Raw genomic sequence first — 19,049 nt, 5'->3', positions numbered from 1 at the left:
TCCTTGAGGGTGACACACCCCTAGGTGCCTGACGGCTCCATACGCAGGTGCACGGTCACAGGCCTCTGAAAGCACAGTGCCAGCAAAACATGCTCTTTAGCCTCAAAGTCCAATAAGGATCTTGCAAACCCTAACCCCGCTCATCCACTCGCCTGTGCTCAGCTCAAACATCCAGGGATCCAGAGAAAGGAGGAACCAGGCCAGAGAAAGCCCCCTCTGGTCTCCAAGAGGCAAAGGGGCAGGAGCACACAAGGATCAGGATGCCAAGAGCATTCCTGAGTCCTCCCCAGGCTTCTGGGCCAGAGTGACATTTCGTCCCCCACCCCAATCACCACCCAACTTCCAAGCTAAGACACTTTGAGGCGTGTGTGTGTGTGTGTGTGTGTGTGTGTGTGTGTGAGAGAGAGAGAGAGAGAGGAGAGAGAGAGAGAGAGAGAGAGAGAAAGCCAACCAAGATGGAGGGGAGACCAAGTCTGATGAAGACACAGGAAGGAAGACAGCAGGTGCACACGAGCATGGAGAAAAGGCTGTGGCCACCACAGATGCAAGAACAGGGATGAAAAGATGGCATGAGATGAAGAGAGACTGGGGAAAAGGGAGGGGAAGACAGCAGATCTGAAAGGTAAACACCTGCCACTAGAGAGAGCGGAGAAGACAGCGCCGAGAAGGACAGCCAGCAGGGAGAGCCGCCACCACGTGGAAGGGTGGCAGCTGGTCTCTCGGGCACAGCCTCGGACATCGGGCCCCAGGCACAGCCCGGTGAGAGAGCGAGGGCGCGAGGGCAGGGCGAGAAGGGGGCGACGGAGGACCACTCAGGCAGGGGGCACGCCCGAGAGGCGGAAAGATCTCGGAAATCAGAGAATGGCATCGGCTTTGGGTGGATCCCGCACGAACCTCCTACCCGACAACCCCATGGCCATCCACCCTCGACACAAACGAGGGCCAGCAGAGGAGCCCGGAATGCAGGAGGATGGAGGGAGGCAGGCAGAGGGGAGGAGAGAACAGGACAGACAGGATGTCCCAGCATCCGTGTCTCGAGGGACATTCATTTCTTGATAGGAACGTCACCCTCGACCCGACAGAATCATATGGTACGAAAGGGGGCGTGGGGGGAGAAACCACCCTATCTGGGGGGCGGAAAAATCAAAGCGACAGAGAGAGACAGACAGACAGAGGGCAAAACAGAGAAAGACGCTTATTACATAATTTCCACTTTCGTCCCTCCACCCTTCAAGTAATGTTCTATCTGACAGGATCCTCTCTGAGGGGGGAAAAATGACAAATCCAATCCAAAATTCAACAGCCTGTGTTCTGTTCAGAGAGCACACAGTGTACTGTACAGCCCATAAAACTCCAAACAGCCTCCAGACACTGCCGCAATCGTCCTCCATCAAAACACTTTGTCTTGCATACAAAAATAAGATACAGCGCTGAACGGAATACAAAATCAGCCCATTACAGTACAGGGAGACTGCTACTTAGCAACGAGGGGGCTCTAAAGCCTCGATGCTCTACAGGAAGCAAAATCTGTCGAGCCTGTTGGGCAAATGATAAACATTAGCAGTATTAAAAAACACAAAAGCCATGTAAATGGATAGACATAATGTGGAAACGAATTTATAGAATAAATTGGGATGGGGGACGGGAGGGTAGGGGGAGAGGCTGGGCTCCAGAGGGGCAGATACACGAGCTTCCCAAACCCCTGCTAAGGCACCATATGGAGGGAGAGACATGTGTGTGTTCGGGGGAGGACTCCGTGAACCCCCTTTTCACACAGGGGGCTGTATGGAGGTGAAGGGGTGGGAGAGAAGCAGTGAAAACACTGTTTAATACAATGACCTGCAATGAACTCTCTGAACTTTCTCTCTTCGGCGGGTCTGATGTGACATCTTCAGGGCTGGGGGACCCAGGCACACACACATCCAGCCGAACTGAGGTGCAGAGATGGGGGAACTTTAATGGCCCTGGAGCCAGCATGGCACCCAACACCATCACAGGACCTGTCACTTGCTGTAAACAACACCCCTGGCCAAAAAAAAAAAAAAAAAAAAAGTTAAAAAAAAAAACCCAGAAAACAAAACCAAGAATACCCCATCTGGGCTGGAAAAATCAGTATATTTCATCAGGTAAAGGGGAAAAATACCCTGGCTGTGAATCAGCAGCGGGGTTTCGGATTCCAGCCAAAACAGGAGCTAAAAGGCAAAACCATATTCTTCTGGTCTCCGTTTAGGCTCTGGAGGCAGAAAGCAAGCAGGGGGCGGGGGTCGGGGGCAGTGAGCAAGGGGGAGGAGAGTGGGGGGAAGAAATGTATTTTTCATCAGCCAGTGTATAATTTATAAACAGCATTAAACAGTTTTTGTTTTCCTTTTCGTCTCTCCCGGGTATGGGCTTGGACAGCAGTCAAGCCTGCATTAATTTCTGCTTTGGGTACAGTGTGTTCTTGGAGGCACATCTGCAAGTGATCATAAACTCTCTGGAATGCTGGCAGAACATCCAGACCTGCCGGCAGGCCAGTGACGACACCACTCTGGGAAAAAGTTCGGGAAGCCGGCCAGATTCAGAGCAGGGAGGGAGAGAGGAGGGTGGTGGAGAGAGAGAGCCGGGGAAAGTGGCTTCTCTTCCCTCTGCCTGTGCCCCCAGCAGCCACGAGGGCCAAAGGGATGGCGGTCTCCGAACCACCCACATCCCATCTTAACCCAAACCTTCGATGGCACCCACCTCGGCAGGGATGCTGAGGGAGACGGAGGAGACCTGGGAAGTTTCCTTCTTGGGTATCTCTTGGTTTTACCCTGAGGGCAGAAAGCCAACCAGAAGGAGGGAGTGAGCCGAGACGGAGTAAATGGAGTGGACCCTGGGTTCAGAGCTGCCCGGATAACCCCAGTCTTCTGCTCTCAGCAGATAAGAGAGCAGGGAACGAGAGGAGGAAGCTGCAGGTCCCGAGAAACCGTCTTTGCATCCTACGATGCCTCTGTGGGGCGTGGAGACCCTCACCTCGCCTCGCACTCACAGGGCACCATCCAGCTACCTTGCTCCTCTCACACTCTCTGCCTTTGAGAAGAAGGACCCTGAACCCCAAAGCTTAGGGTTCCCCAAAGAAAAAAAAAACAAAGGGAACAAATGCAATCCACAGAGCTTTGACATCTCTCTCTCTCTCTCTCTCTTTTTTTCCCCTTCCGTCTGATCAGGACAGGGGAAAGCATAAGAGAACCAATCTGGTTTCTGGCCCCAACCCCTCCTGCCCTTTTCCCTGCCAGACGGTGACCCGACCCCCAATGCTATGCCCTGACCACACCATGCTGCTGCTGGAATCAGAAAATCTGTCACCTGAGGACCATGTCCTTTCGTGGTGGCTCTGACTATGGGGAAGAGTCTGGTACTGGGGGGGTTTCTCAATGGCCATGGCTCAGAGTGCCCTGAGAAGGATGAAGAGGAGTGAGTGTGTAGGAGGAGACCCCAAAGAAAGGCTGCGTGCCCCCAACCAGTGCAATATGCACAGGGCACGCCACCCTCCAGCCCTGCCCCTGGACACTCACGCCATTTCTCCAAGGGCCTTATAAACTCTCTGCTCCAGCCCAGCCCAAGCATCCCTTCTGTTCCAGAGGGAACTGGTGCCCCTTCCCCAGCCAATCTCTCTGTGGCTTTTAATCGCTATAGGTCAAATGCAAATCATTTTGCAATTCAAAGCCCTTGCAATCTTGCCCCAGCCCCCCCTGTAAACCCTGTCTCCTCCCCCACACCCAGCCTACACTCCCCAGCTTCACTGCACAGAGACCCCGTAACCCAGGGGGGCGGGAGGGGGTGGGGGTCCTCTCAGAATTTCACTCCTCTCCAAGGAGCCCCCTTCCTCCTCCGAATCCCTTCTAGAACTCTGGGCACTCAGCACACACCACCTTCTTTTATCCCAACTTCACGGTCAAACATCTCTCCAATGAGACGTAAGCGCCTGGAGGGCAGGGGTGATGCCTGTTCTCCAGTAAGAAGCACACGGAGCCTGACGGATGATGCTCCCAGAATAGAAGCTGGCCACAGAACTCTGCAAGCCTCTAAATAGCATGTGGCCAAGGCAAAAACAGGGTGTGCTCTCTTAGCATCCACCAGGACGTTAGGCCAAGCTGTGGGAAACACTACCTAATGGGAAACCTGACCCGGGCAAATCGCAGAACCCACTCAACTCATCCCCCAGGTGTGCGGTTTCTGCATGGACCTCCCAGGGTTAGGACGTTCTCCTAAGTGAGAACAAGGAGTGGGCACGAGATAGCAGCTCACGGATGCTCCCACAAGGGATACGGCAGCAGCAAACGATGGGTAGGAGATTGCAGAGTGATCTGGGGATGACGAGGGGCTGGGTCTCTTCCCCGGCTCCTTGCACCCCCTCCTCAAATTCACAACCCCTCCCAGAAAGAGCAGCTTTGTGGAGAACCCCATAGGTCACTCTTCCCACCCCAAGCCCCTCTGCCAAGGCCCCAAACCTCTTGATCCCCAAACCACCTCTGAGAATGCAGGGTCCGGCCAGATCAATCTCATTAGTTAGTGAGTGGGGTGATTGTTTGTTAATTTCAACGTATTGTGATCATCGGGTATATCTCATAAACACTTGATTAGTGAAGGCATTCAAATCGAAATCAAAACTTCATTGAAACCGAACGTTCACTTCTACCACGCAGGGTCTTAAAAAAAGCAAAAAAAGAGAAAGAGAAAGAAAGAACTGTCTCTGAGAAGGGCCTCCTACAGGGCAAACTTCTAATTAAACAAATTGTCAATTTCAACACAATGAAAACTGATTTAGGAGTGTAAATTTGGTATTCCAGTCACTGAAAATAAGACCTCACAGTGTCGATCTCACACAGGCCGATTTCCCTGGATAGGAAAACGTGGAGGAGAGGAGGGAGATGATTCGAGAGAAAGGAAAGCTGGGAAGGAAATATTATCTCCGCAGAATTCAACCAGGCCTGTTCTCAAGCATCCGAGAAACTCCGTCTTGCCTCCTCCTTCACCCCACCCCTACCAGATGAGAAAAAAAAAAAAATTAATCGTGTATGATGACAAACTTGGCTCGGCACTCACTGTACACACTGTACCCACAAGGCTGGCGCCCAGCCAGGCCTGGCCCAGCGCCAGAACTACAATAACAAACACGGGCCACGCTCGCCAAGAGGGGGTGGGGCGCCGAGCACGCAGAGCCCGCGAGGAAGTGAGCGCCGTGCAGCTCCGCTGAGAAGGAGAACCAGCAGGAGCGAGCCTTTCCAGGGCAGCAACCACATGGAGGGGAAGCCAGGAGCATCCTGACCCCGATCCGGAGCCCAGACTCCCTTCTCCACGGCCTGCCCCCTCTCAAAACATGGTCCCAGGCTCTGGAACCACTGTTGTTCTGTGATGCTCTGCCCTGCTGATCTCCCTTAAGCTGGGTCCACACCACAGGCCCTTAGGGGCCAGCCTTGCTGTCGGCTCCCTGCACGGAGCCTTCAGCACCAAGAAAACCTTGGTCATCTAATTAAACGTCTCCTCTCAAACCTCACATAGTTCTGTTATTGTGAGACTCGGGGAGGAACTGGACTGGGTAAAACCCAACTTCTGCTACTGGAATCCAGGAAAAAAGCTGGCACTGCTGGCCCAGCCCCCCAACTCCACCTCCCTGACACAGCCAGGTTTCTCTGGAGGCCTGGGGCCTCTGCTGTTTAACAGCAAGGGCAAAAAACAATTCGGGGTGTGCTCTAGCCTCACGAAGCCCTTGCTGCTGTTTTATTTTCAAGCCATCTTGGCACAGGGCTTGGGGAGGGGAGTGGTAAGCGGGTCCAGAAAAAACAGCGTTGAAGCAGGTTAAGAGTTATCTGCAGGGGGAATGAAGGCCCTGTTGTGAAGACCCATCACACCTTCCCCATCACCGAATCCTCTTTAACAAGGGCAGCGGCAAGTGAAAGTCAGAGGGATGAACCGTTTGCACAGACTGCAGAGGAAAAGAGGCCCAAAGTTGCTAGGGTATGCGTATGAGACCACAGGACCCTGAAGTGGCGGCATCTCGGGGGCTGACACAAAGGCCTTCCTCTTCTCTGAAGGGGGGGCTCGGGCCCACCCGAATGTGTGTAAGCAGCTCTTCCCCTCAGTGCTGCCCCCGCCCGCCTTACAGACACTGCTGGGGTGCGCTTCCTGACGGAGCCCTGGCTAGGGCAGCACAGCACATTCGGGCCAGTGGGCTCCTAGCGGCCCTCCAGTGAAGCCCTGAGATGCTTCCTACTGCAGGAGAGACCCGGATGGAGCATGGCATTCCCTTGAGGTGCCCGACCTCCCAGGCTGTAGTCATCCATTCAACCAGTATCTACAAGACTCCGGTAATGTGCCACGTACATGCTCCACACACGGGAACAGATCAGGTCCCCAAGTAGCTTATCCAGTCTATCAGGGGAACAGAGGAAAAGGGAAGTTACATTTCTGAGAGCCTATTGTGTGTTCGGCTAAGTGCTGAGTGTCTAATGGGGGGCCTTGCGTTCAGGCTCAGAGGGCTTCTGTTTCTTGTCCAAGGTCACCTGGTCAGGACGGAGACGCCCAAATTCCTAATCCTGACTCCCAAGTAGGGGGAGGTTAAGTCAAGAGAAGTAAGATTGTGCCCAAAGACAGCTTCAGCTAAAGAGATACGGACCCCAAAGAAGGCACGATTGCTTCCGGTGGGAAGGACCCTGGAGGATGTGGGGAGACTGGGGAAGGTTACTCCACGTGGAGGGAAAGGGGTCATTCCACACAGAGCAGAAAGCCAGCTGTGCTGGTCGGCACCCGGAGCAAAGTGATAGCGCACCCATCTGGCAAGCACCCTAGACGCAAGGAAACTGTAAGGAGAAAGCAAGCTTCCCGGGCTGAGTTACAGCGAGGGCGAGGGAGCGTAACCACAAGCTCTTCTACCAACATGCAATGTCCAACACCCCGTGGTTCGAGACCACACAGGGGCCTGGAGCAGAGAGCAAATGAAATGGGAGGCCGCACTCTGCGTTTGGGGAGGGCCACCAACCGGTTGGCAGACAGCTCATGACACCTCCACCCCCCACCCCCGAAACCTACAAAGATGAAGGGGAGCAAGAAGACCAGAGGTGTGAGTTATAAAAATAAAATGAGCGTACGGGTACCAAGCAGATGCCAAACACAGGGACACCTGGACTGTGTGCCCATGTGGGGCAGGTTCAGGGATCAGGATAATTCCATAGAGCCAGGGGTGGGTATGGGGAGGCCCCATAGGAAGGAGGAATGGAACATAAAGACATGGGGATACAAGAGACAGCTGCCTGGTGTGGCCCCATCCCTGGATCTGGAAGAGGGAAGAGTGGGACGTGAGGAGTCAGGGCACCTTACACAGGGCTGTGAAGGCCTGGGAAAGTGGCACCCCACACAGTGCAGAGAGCCCAGGGGCTGGGCAGCGAGACAGGGGCTCGCAGAAGCATACGAAGCTCCCCAGTGGCATCTCCGTGCTGGAGGCCAGACTGTCCTCAACAGGTGTACGGTGATGGCAACACTCCAGAACAACAACTTAGGACTGGGGAAAAGGGAGGAAGGTGGAAGCAGAAGCAACGGACATTTATTAAACACCAACTGTATGGTCATGTATTAAACACTGACTGTGTGGCAGAGAGCGTGCTGTAGCTGCCTTTATCATACATTCTCTTAACTACTTGATATGAGTTAGCAACATCCGCCCTTTACAGATGCAGAAACGGGGGGTTAGGGGACAAATCTGCCTGAGGTCATCCAGCACATGTCACAGATATGATGTGAACCTTCACCTGCCCAACCCCAAAGCCTAGGCTCATTTACCAACTCCGAACCGCCAACCGCCTGGAGGGCCGACGAGGGAAAGAAGAGCAGACATTGGCAGTGGGCTAGATGGGAAAGAGCAAGACCAAGTGAAAAGACAGCTCTCTCTCTTCTCTCCCAAAATGTGACCCCAAGATCGAAAGGCAAGGGAATCAGAGGGAAAAGAGCCCTGGCCCTGGCAGGGAAGTGTGGAGGCCTCTCCCACCGAACCCAGGTGACCCCCTTGGCCTCGAAGCAGCAGCCCTGGACCTGCTGAATCCCTCCCTCCACCAAGAACACCTGCCATGCTGCAGGTCAGTGCCCTCTCCCCTCTCCACGCCTCGCGGGGGCAGAGAAGCTTTGCCCGAATTGGAGCAAAATCACCAGCAGCCGCAGAGTCAACCCTGCTAAAATTGGATAAAATTAACTTGCAAAAGAGAGCATGCTGTAACTAGCTTTGTATTCCAACCTTTCTATATCTATTTAATTAAAGGCTCCTGTATAATGTGAACCCAATAGTCAGATTCATTAGACAGTGAGAACCTAATTCCACAACTGTTCTGCTAATGAAACTGCAGTCTACTTCGGAAGGTGGATCACACGGGGCACTGGGTACTGACAATGTCCCAGGAAGCCCAGCAGAGCAGGAGGATGGGTCAGGATGGACTCTGCTCCAGGAGCCTACAGGGAGCACCCACAGGACCAGGTAGACCAAGGCCCGGTGGGCTGTGGGAATAGCCATGCTCTGAGTGGGCGCAAAGGTGGGCAGGGGGTAGTTGCCTGTGCTTGGAAGGGCCGGTCAGGGTATCCTTGCCTACCTGAATGAGCCAGTAAGTGCATTCTCAGTCGCAAACTATCCAGGAACCGCTTTCCGCAGAGCTCACACCCGTACGTCTTCATCCCACTGTGCAGCTTCCTGTAGGGAAAGGAAAAGACAGGTTGCTGCTGCTCTGGCTGGAATAGAAGGCAGGCCCACCCCCACCTGGGGGCTTTGCAGCCATCCTTCCAGCAGGCGAATAGGAGGAAGGGAAAGAGAGGGCGCCAGGGCTGCGGGTGGACAATGACAGGGACATAGCCCTGCATCCACAGGCAGCCTGAAGCCCCCTTTCCCAGGGACAGCTGCCAAGGAGGCACCTATTTCTGGTTTTGTCCAAGGGCAGGAAGAATAGGGCCCTGCCTACTGCTCCACCCGCTGGCAGAGGGACCAAGGGGAAAACAAAACAAAACAAAACACAGATTCAATTTTGGAGGGAGGAAGGAAGAAGCACCGGGACAGTAAGACAGACATAACCCTCAGTCGAATAGCACAGACCACGCGTGGAGGCCGCTGGGCCTGCGCTCACCCCGCTCCCAGCACGGCCCTCACTGGGCTGTACTGTAGATGTGCCTGGCTCCCCAAGGGACCCCTGACCCAGGAGGGCTGCACCTGAACCTCTCTCTCTGCACCTGGACCCCCCACCCTCCCCTCTCTCTCTCCCTCGCCTTTTCTCTTCCTCGCATCCCCAGCTCCCACGTAGCAACAGGCACACAGTAGGCCCTGAAGAAGCTTATGGACGGCTAGACACCTTCGTGGACACGAGATGCTCCTCTCAAGCATCCAGAAGTTCTGAGAACCGCGGTCACGCCCCAACACGCCAAACCTTCCCCAAGGCCCAGCTTTGGAAATGTCTTCATTCTATTCCTTGCCAGGGCCTGAGCCTTGACAGAAAGAAAGGTCTGGCGAAAGTGGATAATGCCCTTCTATAAATGGAAGGGGGCGGTAGTGGTTTTTGGCTTTCCAGAGGACTTGCACGCACGTTATCTCCTTGGACCACCCCTGCCATTCTGGAAGGGCAAACGTGGCACACGTGATCACCCCCGGGGGACAGAGGCCGTGGTAACCACTGGTTAGGGGCCCAGCCTGCAACAGCGTTCCCATCCCAACCCTCGACCGGGGGCCTTTCCCACCAGACCCCACCCCACTGCCCAGACAGAAGCCGGCAATGGAGCTGGGCAGATGCAGAGAAGCAGGAGGCTAGTGGGGAGGGTCCGTGAAAAGCACAGCCAAGACTCTGAGCTGCAGGCTGGAGTGGGGGCTGTCTGGCCAGGAACTCTGACTTTCCTGCCACCCACACGCCTGTTTTCAGGCCTTTACGTGCCTCTGCCTGATGCAGGATCCACACCCACCCTGTCTCTGCGCCTGGCCCGCTCCCTCCCCAGGGGCCTCAGCCCTGATGACAGGGCAAGCAGGCAGTGGCAGCCAGAGGCAGGCGCTGAGGGCAGTGGGGCCAGCAGGTAAGCACCCTCAGAGCCACCAGCCCTCTGCCATCGGGACGCTGATGTGTCATGACCAACAGTCAAAGGCTGGAGAGCTGCTGATACTGATGTGAGATAAATGCAGGTGAGGAGGGGGCTGATTATACACGGGGGCCAGCAGTACCCAGATCTGGGTCTTGGTACCCAAATCATGCCGGCTAAACCAAGCCACCCAGGGCCGCCACCTTCCAAACCCCACAAGAACCCAGCGGGGCGTCAAAACCCAGTGGGCCCCAGACTGAGCCATCCCCGTCTAGTGGCTTGAAGCCAGCATATGGTGTCCAGTGTGTGCAGCTTCTGATGGCTGTCACACCCAGTCCCCTTCACAGAACTCTTTCTCAATCCCGGTTTTGTTTGCTTGCTCACCCTGCCCCCTTGCCAAAGACAACAAATGCTTTCTCAATCGCAAGTGCATGCAGGCCCTCATCCATGACACTGTAGTGCACCCGCCCCATGTTATCTGATTCCCAGCTGAGGCCGACCCGTCCCAATTGAGAAATAGGAAGAGTACAGAACATTTTCACTGAACAGCCTTAACTCTAAATATATTTCACAATGCTGGGCACTGGGACATGCCCTAATAGCATTTTTGGCAAAGCATGTGTTAAAATATGTACCCGGGCACGTGTGTGTGTGTGTGTGTGTGTGTGTGCGTGCGCACACGGGCGTGCACGGCAGCTAAGTGTCCCTTCCCAGGCATGACAGATGTTTGCTTTCCTAAGAACTGTTCCATGGAACAGCAAAAGCCCCATTCCTATGTGGTTCCAGAGGGGACCCTCACGCACATGATCATGGTCAGGTTGGGCGACAGCAGGGTATGGGTCCTGGTCTTATTTATCTCCATCCTTTTCTTTACTAATGATTTCTTAGTTTCCAGGGGTGCCCACCTCTCAGCAGGTGGCTGTCAGGAGGAAGAGAAGGACAAACACCCATTCAGATTTGTTTTCCGCAAGAACAATGAAATGGCCAGACCTTAGGTTTCAGCAGCCACCACCAGGAGAAGCGTCCCCACCCCTGGACTCCCATCTCTTCTTCCTGTAGACCTCAGATCAAGTCTCTCACCCCAATCAACACTTTCCGGGTAACCCCACTGCCTTTTGTTTTGGTGTGAATGGATTTGCCTGGCAACTGGCATCAGTGGCTTTCTTGACCAACTGGGTGGATGTGCTAGGTAAGGTGATGCACTCCTGCCCTCTACCACAGAGGGAGGCAGGGCACAGGGAAGGATGCCAGGTGTGCAGCCAGAAGACCTGTTTTTGTCCTACTTTGCCATCAACTTGCTTTGGGACCTTGGACAAATCACGTGAGCACAACCTCCAGCATTTTCTCACCTGTAAAGTGACGGGTGATCTCTGAGGTTTTGGCTTCTCATGGAGCCTAGGCAATGTGACTCAAAAGTCCTCCCCCTATCTTTTTGCGCAGCCTCCAAGGAATCCTCTGAGGGACACTATTTTTCTCTCCGAGCCTCGTTTCACTTGTGTGATGTCTCAGAAAACCTAGGCAGTCAGGCTAGGACAGCCCACACACAAAGCTGACACCCATTCTCAGAAATCTACTCATTTTAAAACCTTCTAATCCAGATGACCTGAGTTCCCTCCTTTACCCACTTGTGGTCTCTCTTTCAGTGAAAGAACCTTCCAGAACTCATGACCAGCCTTTCTTCAGAACCATTCTGCGCCACACATTTTCCGGCCGAGACATGAGTGTCCTCTCCTGCCCCATCTTTGGGGTAAGGTGACGGCCTCTACGTACCTGACCCACTAACTCAGTGCCCCATGCAAGTTCCCAGAGGTGAGCATGGCTTCAAGTGACCCCCTCCTCCCATGTGGTACGAGGACAAAGGTCCTGCCTCGCTGGCAGGTGGACGAGGGTACAGTGCACAAAATTCAGAAGAGGAAAAGGGGATACTTCCCGGGCCGGGAGTTCAACCGAGCCCAGCTCTGGTTTGCCCATCCCCTTCTTATCATCACTCAGACAGCAAGGGACGGACGTGGAGAGGGGGAGACTTCTAATTGAAAGGGGAAGGAGATGGCAGGGAAGCATCGAGTTCATTCGAGGGTCACCAACAGCCTTTCTAAGACACAGTCCGTGGAATGGCCAACGTGGAGATAGAATTCCAGCTGGTTTCTGGAGTAAGAATACACATTGTAGGAACTCAGGGTCTGTCATTCTAAACCACAACTGCCACCCCCTCCGCTACCACACGATGCCACTTGCAAAGCATTCTGATGAAAATGGAAAGTCTTTCCGCCTCCCTCTTCCTTAACCACACGCACTCATATTTTCCTTGTCTGGCCCTGCCTTTTCACAAGGTCAGACTGCTCGTGGCCATCTGAGGTCATCAGCCTCCCCTGCAACACTGGAAGGAGGGCAGCAGGGACATCTTTGCACCTTTCTGCATATACGTTTTCACACTCTCTTCTCTGAGAAGCAGCCCTGCTGAACACTGTTTCGAAAGTAACCCCGTTCGAGATGGCCCAAGCATCTCCATGACACATTGTGGAGGACCCACCCTCCAGGTGCTTCAGGGCCCCGTCCCCACTCTCGGGGAGCAGGCTCAGGTGCTCCCCCACCCCCGGGGCTGCCTGACCACAGACCACACCCGGCCCACCCGGTACGCCCCCCTGAAGGTAATAGATTTTCACATCTGTCCAAAAAGACAAAGCGTTAACCTCTCATAGGTTTCTGGCTACTTTCTCAAGGGAACTGAATCATTATGAGAAATGAGAAGTAAGCCATATGAACCCTTTAACAAGGGGAGAGAAGGACACACTCCTTACTGATTCAACCACACACCTCTCACGTGTGAAACCAGGCTAGCAAGACACGTGCTCACTCAAACCACGTTTGTGCTATCGTGAGTCTGAAAATTCATAAAGAACCTGTCTGCTTTCGACTGTAAACTATATAATGGCAGAAGCCATGCTGATTTTTCCTTCTCTGCCTAGGGCCTGATTTAGAAGTGATTGGTCAGTGCTGCTAAAGGAATTCCTCCATCTGAGGTGGGGTCTACGCACCTTCCTTTCATCTTAACACTATTCCTGGTGTATACACACAATGGAACACTACTCGGCCATAGAAAAAGGAGATAATGCTAAACTGCCGCGGCATGAATGGACCTAGAGGCTCTCATACTAAGCGATGGAGGTCAGACGGAGAAAGACAAATAACATGGGCTATCATTTATCAGTGGAATCCAAAAAAATGATACAAATGAAATTATTTAAAAAACAGAAACACACATCACAGACATAGAGAACAAACTTACAGTTACCAAAGAGGAAAGGTGGTGGTGGGGGAGGATAAATTAGGAATTTGGGGGTGACCTATACACTCTCTCTATAAAATATATAGAGTATATATAAGATATATAGAGTGTATACACTATATATAAGAAGATGAACGATAAGGACTAACTGTATATTGCATAGAACAACTATACTCAATATTTCATAATAACCTGTATAGGAAAAAACCTGAAAAAGAATATATACACAAATAACTGAATCACTTAGCTGTACACCTGAAACTAACACAACACTGTAAATCAACTATATTTCTATTTATTTATTTATTTTTAAAAAACAGGATTCCAAGTCCAAGAGCGTCACAGGCACCCTCCAACCCAGAGCTGGACCTGGTCCTGTGTTCCTGAAGTCTACACAAGGAAGGCCCATGGCTACATCATAGCTGCATAAAGCCCGAGCTTCAGGCCAACCTCTCACCCTCAAGATGAGCCTCTGTCTCCCCAGCCCACCCGAACACAGCAGCAGAATAAGTGACAGCAGGGACAGACGGATGCCAACCCCGCCCTCCCCACCCTCAGCCTCCAGGGTGACCCCCACGGCTGTTCCCTAAGGGGCACCCTCTGTAGGTCAGCTCTGCAGGAGAAGCTCAGCCCGCCTCCACCCCACACTAAGGGGGAGAATCCTGAAAGAGATGGGTTCAAGGCCCAGGACGGCCAACGTTCCATTTCTTCCCAAGTTCCCCTGCCAGAGGCAAAGGGCAGTGAAAACAGACCAAGAGGCAGGGCAGGTCTAGAGAGGGAATTCTGTTCCACCATCTGTTCCTCCCAGGAGAGGAAAGTGCCTGCCCAGTGAATTTTGCTGGGCAGACCAACACTGAACACTGGCACCTGTCACAAGGGAAAGCAAGTGAGAGAACTACCCACCTCTCAATGAGGAAAGATACAGTGGCGAAGCCACCCTATAAGGGCTTTTATAAGATAACGTTTTCCTTGTTCTCAGCCTAAGTGACTCCATCCCCTGATCCCAACAACACTGCGGCTCCGGCAGCCTGAAGGTCCTTCTAACTCACCCCTTCTGCGTGGTCTGAGCCGCCCCACATGCAGAAGTCGCCTCGATGCTTGAGCTTTTTGCTTTCTGATCCCATGACCGTCCGCTTGATCTACTCAATGCTTCTAGGGGTACCCAGAACAGACAAGGACAACACAGGAAACTCTGTGAGTCAGCTCCAAACCACAGTCTAAATGATCCTCTTCTCTCAAAAGCGTGCTGACCCACGGGAATCTACTCTCCAAGGTCCTCCACTTACCCTGGGAACCCAGCACCTTGCAAACCTCTGGCTCCCCTCCTGAGCAGGACCTGTCAATGGGCCCCGACAGGCTGCCGGGTCCCTGGCGCAGGCACCGGGTGAGGCGGGTCCCCTCATGGGCTCTGACAGTGGGCAAGGTCTCCAGAGCAGCAATGACTCCTCAACCCAGTGCTCAGAGAACCTCACCTGGCCTCACTCACTTCTCCGAGTAGGAACGGAACTGAGAGAAGAGAGAGCTTATGCCCTTTAGTAACAAGTTCGCTCTTTTTCCCCAGACCATTAAGCTCGAAATGTACTATCCATGTCCACTGACCTTCCATCCAAATGACAAGAGGAAGGCCAGACAGTCAGTGGACATTCTGGGCCCAAATTTTAAGAGAAGAGATACATAGAAAGTTACGAAGCAACCAGGATTTATCCCCAAAAGCACCTTCCAGAGACACTATAGGGTTTTTCCGAACGTGGTCCAGCCTCCTGTATTTTCTGCACATGTTGTTCTAGAGGCCTCCCCCCTAAACCAGGGCGGTCATCCACAGGACATCTGGAATGCTCAGGGAATGTTCCTTACCTTCTAAGGGTAACAGGGTATCTTCCCAAGGTACGCCTCTTAGCGCTGCCAGCACTGAGTGACACAGTCCAGTCCCCATGGGTCAACAGTCACATCCAGGGTCATCCTCCAGATGTACCTACTGGAGTGTCACGTCCACAATTCTGGACTAAGCCATTTACAAGTTCTTCAAAACTGTAAGCTCCTGGAGGACCAAGGAGCCAAGCTCCTATTTCCACCTCCCAATCCCTCAGCACAGATACCGGCAGCCAAAGCAGACCCACAAGAAGCTACTGCTAGGGAAGCAGCCATTAACCATCCAAGACAAACGGCTACGGGACCACTGAAATCCAGCTCTGGGGCTGCCTGGATTCAGAGAGGAGGCCTGGTGCCCTCAGGGAGCAAAAGAAAGGATACTTCTAATATTGGTTAGGGAATGGGTCATGTTCATTTTCTCAAGGCATTAATAGGGAAAATTATCCTTTTACCTACTTTTTTTTAAACGTTGAGATTAGACAGTCCTTTGACAAGCTGTGAATGCTTAGCTGGTATTACCACAAATTATCCTTCGAGCAATAGAGTTCGCTGCTCTCTGACTAGTCAATATTAATAAACATTACCAAATGCTTTTACAACACAATTTATTTTTTAATACAGCTCTTTATGTATGCCATAAAGTAAATATACCAATAAAAGGCAAGGATTTCAAACAACAGATTTAAAAAAGCAGCCAAGAACAAACAGAGTGCTTGTTAACACCTTCCTTGCTGCAGAATGGTGGCGGAGGGGGGGAGCATACAGCAAGTACCCCTCTGCTGGAAGTCCAAACCCATGGGCTATGGAAGATGGTGGCCATTTGGCTGTTCCATAGCCTTTGAAAGGGAGGAAGAGAAAATACCAAAGAAGGCCTGTTTTCTCAAATATCTAGACTAGGTGTGGTATATTGACCAAAATACTGGACTAGGGGTGGGGGACCCAGTGTTTCCTCCAGCTCTGCCAGCAACCATCCAGATGACTTTGGTCAAACCCCTTACCCTCTCTAGATGGCACGCTGCAGCTCTGCAACAATGCAAGAATTGAGTTAGATGATTTCACAGGTCCTTTCCTATCAGGTTTAGGACATTAAAAGGCTGCGGTGTGGACAGGACTCTGTACCAGCAAGACTAAACCTCCTTCTTGAAGCATCCCTATCAGATTCATCCCTGCAACCTCTGTCACTGAGCCCAGAACACAGAAGGGCCCCAGTGCACCTTTGTTGAATGAATGAACAAACAAACATGAAAGGGGACTCAGAAAGAAGAAAAAAATGTAGAGGTAAAAGAAAAAAAAAAACAGACAGCCCCTAAACACACACACACACACCCCACCAGTACAAGAAGAGTTGTCCCTATTGTCCAGAAGAGAACCTCCTTGGGGTTCTCAGAGAGCCTTGCATTCTGCCTTGGCCTGGGATCAAGGCCAACCTGGAGCTGACTGAAGAGGGGTAGGAGCTGCCTGAGCCTTGAAAATATGAGGAAGGACAATGGCATTCCCCGCGGCCATACCCACACCAAGTACAGTGTTTTCAGATAAGGCTGCCTGAGAGCGTTGAAATACATCAGAAACGACAAAGGGCCCTGCTAATCTCCCCGCAGCAACTGCTCCAAGAAGGAGCTTCATGGCTGCCCAGCTCCAGGAGGCCTGGGCTTCTGGCTGTTGGGTAACCGGTCCTTTGTTTTAAAATACTGAGTTCTCCTAAGTCATTTATTTGAAATATCTCTATCAACAAATTTCACCAAGAACAAAAGTTTTTCATTTGTGCGCCAGGCTATAGGACGATCTTATCGTGCACAATCTCATACAGTCTCTTTCAACAAGGTCTTAGCGTGCTTATCTGCGAAGTTCCTGGTAGCCAAATATGATTGAAATGTTCTATTTATGCTCACTGGATTAAGGAGATGTTGCAAAACTGCACAAAAACCTGGCAGATGTAAGCAAGGTATTACAGCCTCGCCAGTTAAGATCTGAGGGAAAGGGATCAATACACACTTTGTTGTTTTCTTTCTTTTCTTCTTCTTTTTTTTTTTTTTTAAGAAACCTGAAAAAAAGTTGTACTTTTAGAAAAGGGAAGAGAAAAAAGAGGAAAATGCCTTAAGATTTATAGCTTCTCAGAGCTTTTTTTTCCAAACCCCAAAACAGGGCACCATGATGCATGCTGGATGATGTCAGCCCAAGGGAAACAAAAATAAATCCAAAATATTCTCTCCAGATCCTAAAAGACCCTATAAGGGAATTGAACTATGGTTATGGATGAATAGCATTTTTGCTTTCTCTCTCTCTCTTTCCCTCCCATATGAGGCTTTCAGAGAGCACTAATAGCCAATTTTTGGGAAAGCCCTTTTCAAAAAGCTGCAGATTCCTCCTTAATCTTCCTGTTTTGCTTGGGTATGTGGAGGATACGGGTATGTGGCATCTCCTGGTTATCCAAACTCATTTTGACATGTTCTCAATTTGGCCAGGAAGCCAAAACGCTACCTTCAAATCCCACAGACCAGCCGTGGATCCTCAGAGACTGTTGAAAATAACTGAGGTTTATTAAGGGCCTAAGAAGAAGGAATTAAACCCTTCTGAAAATCTGCTTAATGTATATTGCCTCATTCTTTCTGCTTTAGTACACTGAAAGTTGAATGACTTCTCTATGAGGATTCCCACCTAGAGAGCCATCATTCTGAATACTGGTTATGGACACAAGATAACAGAACGGGCAGATGAACCTACATGGACATGCAGCTGCATTGTGAAAGTAACTGTCATTTTAATGACGAAAAAAGGCAAAAGCCCAATAGCCACTTCTTTGTTGGTTCTTTGTTTCTTCCTTCTAGAAAAATGCAAAAAAAAAAAAAAAAAAAAAAGCCCTAGTCAGCTGAGATTGTATGATAATAATGCTAATGTATTTATATAGAGCCCATCTGACTCTGAAAGGCTTTGATAACCATCATCTCAACCACCCTGTGTTTGGGGACAAGAGCACAGTCCCCGTTTGGTGGATGAAGAAACTGAGGCTGAGAGACTTCGCATCCTGTGTAAGAAGGCAGAGGTCCCTCTCCTCTCCAGATCCACATTCACACCTGCCCACCTGAGAGAACACCCCCCTCCCCCCATCCATCCCGTCCCCTCACTGCCTCCCCCTAAAGGCACTGGAAAACCCCCCCGCAAGAGAGGAGACACTGAAAACACGCCCAGGATTCGCCGGACCCTCCTGGGAAAGAAGCAGGAACAGAGGCTGAGTCCAATGAGGGCACCCAGAGCCCAGGGCAGGATGGGTCTCAAGGGACCTTATCCCCTCCTACGGGGAAGACCTCAGGAAGACACGCCGCCTCACCCCTACGGCGCCCGGTTCTGGGAAAGTCAGACTGCCCGTGAGCCGCACTCCCTCTGGGTAGGTCCCTCTCAGGGTTCTGCTCCATCACTGCACTTGCCCGTAACATGATTAATAGGTACATACTGGGTTTTTTACTAACATTCCTCATCTCAACTAGACTTGGAGCTACATGAAGGCAGAAACCATCTGCTATGTCCTCAGAGTCTGGCATGGTGCTTTGGACCAGGTAGGCATACTTCTTTTTTTTTTTTTTTTAATCACTGCTTTATTGCACTTATCTGCATACCATAAACTTCATCCTTTGGAAGTGCACCTTTTGCTGGTTTTTCGTATATTCACAGAGCTGGGCAACCTTCACCATTATCTAATTCCAGGACACTTCCATTACCCCCAAAAGAAATCCTACCCATAAGCAGTCGCTCCCCATTCTCCTACCCACCCACCCCCCGGCCCCCAGTTCTCTGGCAACCATTAACCCACCTATCTTCTTCTATAAATTTGCCTCTTCTGACCATTTCA

The 19,049-nt window shown here is 51.7% G+C and overlaps 1 protein-coding gene and 1 long non-coding RNA gene across 5 annotated transcripts in view; both read right to left on the bottom strand.

The window, feature by feature from the left end:
• Positions 1-19,049, bottom strand: part of ZBTB16 (zinc finger and BTB domain containing 16) — a 199,719-nt gene that overhangs the window by 92,311 nt on the left and 88,359 nt on the right. For all 3 annotated transcript variants that reach the window (XM_021062868.1, XM_021062869.1, XM_021062870.1), the window contains exon 3: positions 8,592-8,689. In XM_021062868.1, the coding sequence (XP_020918527.1) occupies positions 8,592-8,689 (98 nt within the window). The remainder of the gene's footprint in view (positions 1-8,591; positions 8,690-19,049) is intronic.
• On the bottom strand, positions 1,840-8,585 carry LOC110255434. 2 transcript variants are annotated; one of them, XR_002335648.1, is made up of 3 exons: positions 3,891-8,585; positions 2,719-2,789; positions 1,840-2,025 (listed from the first exon to the last, which is right to left on the bottom strand). It is a non-coding gene; the product is annotated as an uncharacterized LOC110255434 (long non-coding RNA). The 2 variants fall into 2 exon arrangements; XR_002335649.1 differs by lacking the exon at positions 3,891-8,585 and adding an exon at positions 3,325-3,340.

Source organism: Sus scrofa, chromosome 9, assembly GCF_000003025.6.
Source record: "Sus scrofa isolate TJ Tabasco breed Duroc chromosome 9, Sscrofa11.1, whole genome shotgun sequence".
NCBI classification, from domain to species: Eukaryota; Metazoa; Chordata; class Mammalia; order Artiodactyla; family Suidae; genus Sus; species Sus scrofa.
Note: the sequence above shows the minus strand (reverse complement) of the source record. Positions and strands in the feature narration are given on the sequence as shown.